The following is a 10,154-nucleotide window of genomic DNA, read 5'->3' as shown; positions in this document are numbered from 1 at the left end:
TCCACAGGATAAAGTGGTTTGGAAGAAGGAAGATTTACATTGGTCTTCGGCACAGCAGAGATCCCTTGGTCGTGATGCCCATTATTCTGACACATTTAAAAATCTGCGAAAATATGATCACATTCATCATCCTTCAGTTAAGTTAAGTTAAGTTAAGTTAAGTTAAGTTAATGGAATGGATCATGAGTGTTAACCACGTGGACACCGCGCCCCCAGTTGTTGGTCAGGATAATAACAATCATTCCATGCCACTGGTCAATACATTTGAGTATTTTCAGGCAGCTCAAATACTCAACAATGAACTATTTAATCAGGGCGATAAATGTATTATCACACTTTGTAATACTACAATAAACTGAATCTGTGTTCTAAAAGCTGTTTGATCTTTTTTTAATATATATATATATATATATTTTCATATTCCTAAAAAGTTTTAAATAATTTTTTTCAAATGTCCAAAAGAAACAGCAGCTTTGTTACAAGTGGCTTTTTATTTTGAAGGTACGGACCGGAAGCACTACATTAACCATTATCGTGTGAACGGCGTTGAGAAGTAGTTCAAACATCAGCAGGAGCAACAGAACTGCCAAACCGCCACACCTCTGTCTGAGAAACCGATGGTAAATGAAACTGTATGTGTCTATGTCACGTTCAGACGCTTTTCTGTGCAAACATGTGTAATTTATTATGACACAACGCGAGACGGAGTAGCAGTGTTTGCTCGCCAGTGTTATGAAGAGTTGTGTGAGGGCATGTCCAGTGCTGCTGAGCGCGTCTCATTCACCCCAGCTTCACTCTGCCCTCTTTATTTGTTATCCCCGCCGAAATGCCTGTGTTGTTGTGTCTCCCGGAGATGATGTTTGCTCGCAGATGGAGGTTCAGCTGGAGCAGGCACAGGGAGGCGGACCTCTTCGCGGATCGACATGAAGCCGATGCGGAGACTCTGTCGCAGGCCATCAGAGCTGCAGCGTCCGAGGAGCCGGAGGCGGACGGCAGCGTGCTGTTTGGCCACTTGCGGGGGACGGTGGTGGGCCTCAGATACTACACAGGAGTGGTGAGCACGGATATGGGTCACCTTGATTTCTCTTCTACAGTGGTCACCAACCTGGAGTCTGCTAGATCACAGGGCTTTACGCACTGCCTGCCCTCATCTTGTCATATTAGGTTTACAAACCTCAATGAAAGCCTAAAATTCCCTTTCTGTTGTCATCAATCTCAACTGAAACCCTTGATTATGCTGTGTTTAACAGTCTTTTCGAAAGTTCACAGAGAGCTGAGAGCATTTTTTTTTAAAAAGGTGCAGCTGGGGAATCCAGCTGCACCTGTCCACATGAGGAAGTGTCCTTGAGCAAGACACCGAACCCGAAATTGCTCCCATTTTCTCGGTCTACCAGTGTTTGGCTTCACAGACTCTCTAATGGCAATCTTGGGGAGGGTTTCAGGGAAAAGAGGTTGAAAACTAAAGTCCTAGTGCCCTGATTTCACAAGGAAAAGCAAAATAATATGCAAGACATTGTCATAATTCACTATGGGTGGTGCGAGTGTCAGCACTGTTACCTCACAGCATGAAGGAACTCTTTGGTTTGAACAGATGCTGTCCCACCACATTTTTTTAATAACTATAAAGAGTCTTTGCAATTTAGCTTCATTGCTTTGGAAAATTACCTCCTATTGTAATCAATGCACAATATTTAAATATAAGATACAGCATTTAATTACAGAGGAGAATGCCCACAGGCACCTACCACCACTGTTTCCCAACCTGGGCCTCTACTTGAAGTGGGGGACCGTCTCCATATGAGGCGAGGACGCTAACTCTCAACTTCACTGATATAATCCTACATCTCCTTTTTTTTTTTTTTTTTTTTTTAATTCTCCCATCAGGTGAACCGGGGGGAGATGGTCGGCTTAGTGCGGGAGCCTCAGAATCAATACGACCGTAATGCTGTGATGGTCGCCAATATTTATGGCAATCAAGTAGGACACATCAAGAAGGAGCTGGCTGCAGCTATGGCGTATGTCATGGACAACAACCTGGCTAAAGTAGAGGGGTGAGACGCTCCTCCAACACTAAATATGCACAGCGAGTTGCAAAAAAAAAAAAATGTCTCCATTTAAGATTTACTTTCTCAATTTATATGCTTTTGTTGTTAATTGCTATAATATTACATTCTTTTAATTCAGGGTGGTGTACTCTGGTACTAAAAATAGCTTCACTATGCCTGTGACGCTCTCGTTCTGGGGGCAAGAAGAGAAGAGAAAGTCTGTGACTGAGCTGATGGCTCTTCGGGGATATAAACTAAACCCCACTGGAATCGCACAATCCGGTACACTCAACGTGTTAAAAGTTGAAAAACAAGCGAACCTTCTTGTTTGCTGACTATTTCAGTAACCAGCTTGTGTTTGATTTCAGGTGTGAATCCAGCATCGTACAGTAGTACAGGTGCACAAGCGCTTTCATTCAAAAAAGGTGTGACGATCCCACTGACAGCAGAGGAGGTAAAGTAGATGATGGATGTTGATGTCATGTGTCAGACTCTGTTATTGTTATAGCAAACATTTAATGTTCATTAGTTTTCATGGAAAACAACAGTTTCTAATCCACGTCACTGTACTGTGCAGTAGTTTGCTGCAATACTTGGAATAGAATAACAAAAGTGGTAAGATCTAAATACAATAGGGTTTTTTTAATGTTTCACAGATATCAATACTGTCTTTTTAAGTAGCATTAGATATTTGTCTGATGTGAACACAGTCTCTGACATAACATCAATTATCAAACCGTTTTTTATTTAAATTTAAATAACTCTATTTGCTTCATTCAGCTGAAGAATGCGTTTGATGACCTGTTTGAAGGGTTGATGGAGAGTAAAGACGGCGAGAAAGAAGCGGCCCAGGCATGTATTGGATCTTTTCAATTTGGTCAGATTTTGTTGATACTGATTGTGACGTAGATTCAGCAAATAACCAAATCTTGAACTGGATATTCTCCTGACAGTCTCAATCTGTGTCTCGCAGTCTGTATGTACTCCCCTCCTGCCTCACCAGAAGCAGGCACTTTCGTGGATGTGTGCTCGCGAAAACAAGTCTGCTCTGCCACCGTTCTGGGAGAAGAGAGGCGAGCTGTACTACAATAGTGTCACAGGTTTCTCTGCCAAAGAAGTACCGGAGAGGGTCCGAGGAGGAATACTGGCAGATGACATGGGGCTGGTCAGTACCCAGTCGTTCTCCAAGTTAAGATTACAAGGAGCTTCCAAGCTAAAACAGTTTATGGTGAAACTGTAAATACTTAAAGATTAATTCAGATTATAAACCGCTCTATCCAAACATGCTGGAATGCAAACCATTACACCACTTTGCATATGAAATAAAAAAAACATTGTGATCAGTGATTAAACTTCCAAAAACATTAGTCAATTGATCGTTTTAAGTTCTTAAAGAATTCAGCGTCATGATCCAAAAGAAGTTAAAAAAAAACAAAGATCAGTTCAGCCAATAAGAGCAGATCCAACAATTACTGCAGCCACAGCAATTCTTAAATAAACACTCTTAAAATGTTTGCACTTGGATTGGTAAACTATTAAGTTGATGTTTCTCGGTCTGCACAGCCACAGTGTAGACTCGGCTCAGCCATACTTCTGTTTATACCGATTGTGCTTTTCACCAGGTTGGCCTGTCATTTTTGACAGTGGCTGCAGATAAAGCCAATCACAGATGGAAAGAGTACTGAAAACTGGTACAAACACTGTAGCAGTGCTTAGTATGTACTGAAATCCAAGTGAACGTGCTGTTGTTAAACTACTTAAATAACAGCACAGAGTATTCTTCTGAAAAGCTGCTCAAAGTATAAGTGGCTCCTGGACAAAATAACATTCAAAGTAAATTTCTTTTGACAAGCGCAAACAATTGACACTATGATAATTTCTTGGTTGCAAATGTCGATGTAGGAATTTAGTGTAATGGCTGCAAAAATGCAACTCAAAGGGTATGACTACGAATTCAAAATCCTTAAGAGTGAACAAATGGCATTTTACGGAATTTAATTTATACTGGGCAAACTGTGCTTTTCAGGTAAAATTACACTCTTACTTGTACACACATACCCTTTAATAAGAGTATTTTTTGGTTTAGATTTAACCTTCCTGTCTGAGCGGTACAACTTGGCTGAACAACACTAGTCTGTAGTGATGATTATACACAAAACTCCCAACCCCAAACTGCAGACTCTCTATTTGATGCGTTGACTGCAAACATCTTGATTGTACTGATGAGTCATCCACATGTGCAGCCAAGCAGCGGATACCATTTGTAAATAATGTCAGACTGTCAGGGCTGCTGTTTTCAGTATCTATGCACCGTCTCTTATACGTTACCAACCACTCGCTCTGCTTCTCAGGGTAAAACTCTGACAACCATCGCCCTGATCCTCACTAACTTCCACGAAGGAAAGCCACTGCCTGTGAATGAAAGTGTAAGTATTCCAGTTATATGCTGTATGAATGCATTCGGCTCACTGATGACAAAGTGTGTGTTTACGTGCGTGCAGGAGAAACGGACTTCACCATTTAAAGCTAAAAACAGACCTCACGGGGACTCCAAGCCAGAAGGTAATCTCACTTTATGACACGTTGGTTGTGGCCCGTGGTGTGACGTTCTTGATGGTAAACCTGTTTTGTGAGGTTCGGTGGAAAGATGAAGCAATGTGGCGGCTTTGTTTCAGGAGGAGGAATCGATACACAAAGTGGATCATCCTGCTCAGACCGGTAAGTAAGGTGTATTGTATTGATTGCCATGTTTTTTGATATGTCATTTAGCTTTTTCTCATCTATCTCATTGACCTATCTTTTATTTTTTTTTGCATGGGGCAGTGTGACCGCTGATGTTCCAGATGTGGGGATAGCAGACGAGTCAGATAATAGTAAGAGCCAATTGTCGTGTACATCTTTGATGTTGGTCCTGATTATCTGCTGTTTTTGTATTCTGTATAAGTGCTTTGTGACTCATAGAAACCTTTGTTACATTTCCGCTTGCAGATACAAGCAAAGAAAAGATGAAACCCGCCAAACGGAAGCTCATTAAAGGTAACAAACCAGCGATTTATCTGAGTGCATGTTGATGTCCTAATTCCAAACCGCTGATGTATCATGATAAGATGAACTAATCCCTCTCTCTCTATGTTCTTCATGAAGCGGCTCCAGTATTGCTCGACGATCTGGACTTCGCTGCAGCGCTGAGCGGTTCAACATCAAACACAGTCGCCAAAAAGATGAAGAAAACTACTAAGGGTGCAAATCCGACACAGAGTGAGTCCCAACGGCATATATTTATTTGGTGTCCTTCTTTTTGTTCTTTTATAAATTGGGTTTATAATTTCTAAAAGAAATGTAGACTTTGATGGAGATGTTTCCGTGTGTTTTTGTTTTGCTCAGCTGTTGAATCGTCCGTCACTGAAAGCACAGAAGAGCTTTCAGCCAGAACGACTCTCATCATCTGCCCGCTGTCTGTGCTCAGCAACTGGCTGGTAAGAGAGGAAATACAATTGTCGCACACCTGGGCAATAAATGTGAGAAGAAATTTGTGACATGTTTATAATCTTGTTCTACTTTTTTATTTATTTTTTTCCTGCCTGCAGGATCAATTCGAGCAACACATGCACGCTAACGTGAAGGTCAACGTGTATCTTTACTACGGTAGCGACCGCAACAAGAGCCAGAAGTTTCTGTCCTCGCAGGACGTGGTGATCACCACCTACAATGTCGTCTCTGCAGACTTTGGGGTGAGTGGACGGGAGAACCAAGAGGCTTGTTGAGGAGCGAGGGGTTGAAGATAAACGGGGGATGATCGTCTATGCGGCAAATGAACGTCGGGTCTCTTGAGAAAAAGTGTTAAAATGTTCTTTCAGAATAAGAGTCCTCTTCACGGCATTAACTGGCTGAGGGTCGTCTTGGATGAAGGTCACGTCATAAGAAACCCAAACGCACAAATGAGTAAGGCCGTGCTCCAGCTGAAAGCTCACAGGCGCTGGATTCTCTCAGGTATTAAACACCTTTACACTAGTGAACATGTGAAAAATGACACTGAGATCTGAGCTGATAGTGGACGATGCTGAGGGTTCTAGCCTGGGTACACCATGGCCAATACTGCACTAAAAAAAATTTGTATAAATATACATCTATATACATATTTAGAGTATACATGGGAAACTGGTGGCCCCATGGATAACATGCAGCCCTCATTCTTTGAAACACATTCCTGTGATATGAATAAAGGGCATTTTAATCGCATTCAAACCTGGCATCTATTTTTAAAACTGCGATTACCGTATTACTTATTGTGTTTTAACATGAAATGTATCCAAAGGCTACATTTTGATTTAGTAACTTGGTTTGGAGACATCCACTTAGTTCTAATAATTAAATCAGTAGCTATAATTCTGGTAGTGAGGATGAAAAGCATGATAAATATTTCACATTATGACTGATATTTTTTAATTAACATTGTACTATTACATTCATGGTGGTTTTACAGACTTTTCAATATATTTATAAACCAAAAACAATGATGCAGTAACATCACATAAAAAGTTCATCAGTAAGACCTAGAACCTGTAGTCACTATATAGAATAAATAAATCATTCATATTTTGCGCGGAATTGTTTGTCTGGTCCTTCAGGTACTCCGATCCAGAACAGTGTGAAGGACCTGTGGATGCTGCTGGCCTTCCTTCGTCTGAAGCCTTTCGATGTGAAAGAGTGGTGGAACAGAGTGATCCAGAGGCCTGTGACTCAAGGAGACCGAGCCGGCTTGCAGTGAGTCCTCAGAGGCACATTTCAGTTCAAAGACCCTGCATAGGAATATCAGCTCAGAGCAGTGATTCCCCCAAATTGCCTCTGAGAAAGGCTGCAAATGATCAGGTCTTACTACTTATTTACTACAAGATATCTTGCGTTTCTGTACCTCCTCTTCCTCAGCAAAGAAACTTTGTGGTTTGATGAAAATGTGCCATGATTGGAACGTCAAGAAACAAATTTGAACCATGCACGTGTACTCTGTAGAAACCTTCAAAACCTGGTGAAGTGCATCACCTTGAGGCGCACCAAGAGCAGCAAAGTGAACGGGCGCCCCCTAGTGTCCCTGCCGGAGAAGACCGTGTACGTGGAGCAGGTGGAACTCAGCCAGGTGGAGAGGGAGGAGTACGAACTGGCACGCACTGACGGAAAAAAAACCATCGGCAGGTGGGGGTTTTTGAGGTTGCTCTCAACTTCACCATGGCAGTTTATCAGTGTCGCTATATGGTATTTGCGGCATTTTGCATAATCATGTAAATGTTCTTAGATATGTAGCAGAAGGGACGGTGTTGAAGAATTACGCAGATGTGCTCGCCATCCTGATGCGGCTCCGACAGCACTGCTGCCACCCCGACCTGCTGCCCAAGATTTTCTCAGATTTGGGTAAAACCTAAAGTCTGTGACAGTGATGGGTTTAATGAGAAAAACTCTATTCGGGACTCACTTTCCGGAGTCTCTCCTATTAAATCTCGCATCAATTTTGAAGGCTAACGATACGATGCTGTAATAAAACACAAACCCTGCGCCGTAGGTGCTGGAGCAACGCCGGCGGAGCTGCGGGAGCGTCTGATAGAAAAGCTGCGGGTGGTGTTGGCAAGCGGCTCCGACGAGGAGTGCTCAGTGTGCCTGGACTCGGTCCGTCTGCCCGTCATCACACACTGTGCCCACGTATACTGCCGGCCCTGCATCGCACAAGTTATCAGCACCGAGCAGGTACCCGTGCTATCTGTAGTCTAAACTGCAACGTGATGCCAGTCGGGTAATTATTGACGTCTTCATCTTTCCTGTTCGTGCCATAGAATGCTCGCTGTCCTCTTTGTCGAAGCGAGATAAAGACCAGTGAGCTGGTGGAGTTCCCACAGGAGGAAATGGAAGATGAAGATGGTAAAAACTCGGGGAGGTGGAGGACGAGCTCAAAGGTAAGAGTCGAGTCGAGTGTGATTCATCGAATCAACACAGCTTTTTTAGCTGCGCCAAACTTATTTGAACGAGGATGACATTCAGGTTTTGTTGTTTACAAATGATAAAAGTAACAGGAATATCGCCTGCGGAGAGCCTCTGCTGTATTTTGCTGTCATAGAGGCAGTTCAGAGTGTTTGCATCTATAATATAGGTGAATTAGGAGTCACCATCCTGTCTTTTAGCCTGATTCTTGACTCTGATGTTGATTTTATCAAAGTAATAATAATGGTAATGACCTGGATACGACCACTGGAGGGCCGTGTTGTTCCTTCTTTAAAGTGTGTTTGTGTCTGCAGGTGCAGGCGCTCATGGGAAACCTGCTCCGGCTGCGATCTGAAGACAGCAGCATAAAGTGCGTGGTCGTCTCTCAGTTTACCCGCTTCCTCACCATCCTGGAGGCTCCCCTCAGGTAGCAGCGTCCACAAACAAAAGGCATTTAGCGAGCTTGTCTTTGGGTTCTTTGAAATGGTTTTTTTTTCTGACATGCGCGCTTCCCTCCCCTCTCCACCAGAGAGCACGGTTTTACTTTCGTGCGCTTGGACGGCACCTTGGTCCAAAAGAAAAGGGCGCAAGTCATTAAGGAGTTCCAGAGCCCTGCAGCCGGCAGCCCCAGCATCATGCTCCTGTCGCTCAAAGCCGGAGGAGTGGGGCTCAACTTAACCGCCGCTTCTCGCGTTTTCCTCATGGACCCTGTAAGCACACATCCTCAGAACCAGCTGCACGTGTTACATCTATCAGGGTGTGCATGGACGTGGTTCACTGATTTTGTATGAGGCAACAGGCCGTTTGTGTCCAAAAGTAAACCAGTACACTTCTTAGTATCACTTTTTCAAGCCAGGATTAAGTAGAATGTGACCTAGTTTCTTTTTCAAATGCATTTGTGCCTATTGTGAATCCAAACTGTAGAGAATGTGATGGACTGGTGACCTGTCCGAGGGGTATCCTGCCTTCAACCATAGTCACCACCTAATGACCCACAGTTGGGTAAAGCAGGACAAACATTACGCGTGAATGACGAGTGATTATCTGCATCAAGATTTGCATGGCCGACAAGAAGCAGGAAGAGGAAACCTGTCTGAGGAGATTCGAACTGACAGAAATGTTAAATTATGAATAGTTTTTTTTAGTGTGTCTGTGGAGTAAATCCACTCTTTGTGTCTCAGGCATGGAACCCAGCAACTGAAGAGCAGTGCATCGACCGCTGCCACCGTTTGGGCCAGAAGAGAGACGTCGTTGTCACCAAGGTCAGGAACCTTTGGCTGGTTATGTTGCCTAAACATGGAGAGGAGCACAGAAAGTTTGAAGTTGTGTCCATTGGACCATTCTGGACTGAAAATCCAGGGCTCATTTTAACACAGCAAGGGATCACAAATTCCATAAAACTGCCATTTTTATAAGAAATTAATTTAAAAAAGGCAAACAAATCCTTGTTTTTACTGGATGTTTTGTCTGAAAAATTGCTGATGAGCTATTCTATGTTTTGCTGGTCTCGCCATTTGTTTCATATTGGAGAGAGGTGTTGTACACACACCTTGTGTATTTGCATGTTTTGCTGCAGTTCATCGTGAAGGATTCGGTGGAGGAGAACATGGTGAAGATTCAGAGGCAGAAGCAGGACTTGGTGGAGAAGGCGTTCGGCTCCACAGACAGCGACAGGACCAAATCGCGCATTGATGATATCCGAGCTCTGATGGAGCTATAAATGTTCATCTGCTGACTCTTAACACACACAGCAAGATGGAAACGAGTAATGCCTGTACTGTGCTTGTATATATCTGAAGAGACCATTAAAAAAAAAATTGCTTAACACTTGTTATAAGTGTAGCTATTAGTCTCAGATCCATTTTAAGGGTCAATTTTTTCACGTAAATTGTTTTTGAACATCTATTTTCTTGTTGGCTGTACCACCTGCAAAGCTTTTATACATGTGATTTACAGTTTATCAAAGTCAAAGCTGTGTTAAGGGGTTTTGCCTCGTGAATATTTAGTTTGGATGTAATATCCTGTGATAAACAGCCGCCTGTTGTAAATATCTTGTGATTAAAGAAATGACCACTGCACTGCAGCGTTTCATGAAAGCTTCAATAAAATCAGTTCCTTGGACCAAAGTTGAATATTCCCATT

At 42.8% G+C, this 10,154-nt stretch overlaps 1 protein-coding gene across 3 annotated transcripts; it reads left to right on the top strand.

Moving 5' to 3' along the window:
• Positions 1-545: 545 nt before the first annotated feature.
• On the top strand, positions 546-10,144 carry hltf (helicase-like transcription factor). Of its 3 annotated transcripts, none has more exons than XM_080480393.1 (25): positions 546-620; positions 871-1,054; positions 1,885-2,051; positions 2,185-2,327; positions 2,414-2,499; positions 2,826-2,897; positions 3,019-3,210; positions 4,397-4,471; positions 4,547-4,607; positions 4,721-4,763; positions 4,869-4,918; positions 5,034-5,081; positions 5,190-5,303; positions 5,430-5,521; positions 5,633-5,776; positions 5,903-6,035; positions 6,674-6,809; positions 7,056-7,235; positions 7,336-7,451; positions 7,600-7,781; positions 7,868-7,987; positions 8,327-8,439; positions 8,542-8,722; positions 9,194-9,274; positions 9,589-10,144. In XM_080480393.1, exons 3-25 carry the CDS (start codon positions 1,900-1,902, stop codon positions 9,730-9,732), a joined length of 2,658 nt encoding a protein of 885 aa, XP_080336519.1. In that variant the 5' UTR covers positions 546-620; positions 871-1,054; positions 1,885-1,899; the 3' UTR covers positions 9,733-10,144. The 3 variants fall into 3 exon arrangements, with proteins under 3 accessions (XP_080336519.1, XP_080336518.1, XP_080336517.1); XM_080480392.1 differs by having other exon boundaries at positions 854-1,054; XM_080480391.1 differs by lacking the exon at positions 546-620 and having other exon boundaries at positions 736-1,054.
• Positions 10,145-10,154: the final 10 nt, after the last annotated feature.

This window comes from Lipophrys pholis (assembly GCF_963383615.2).
Source record: "Lipophrys pholis genome assembly, chromosome: 14".
Taxonomy (NCBI): domain Eukaryota; kingdom Metazoa; phylum Chordata; class Actinopteri; order Blenniiformes; family Blenniidae; genus Lipophrys; species Lipophrys pholis.
The sequence above is the reverse complement of the archived record's forward strand: the minus strand, read 5'-3'. Positions and strand labels throughout refer to the sequence as shown.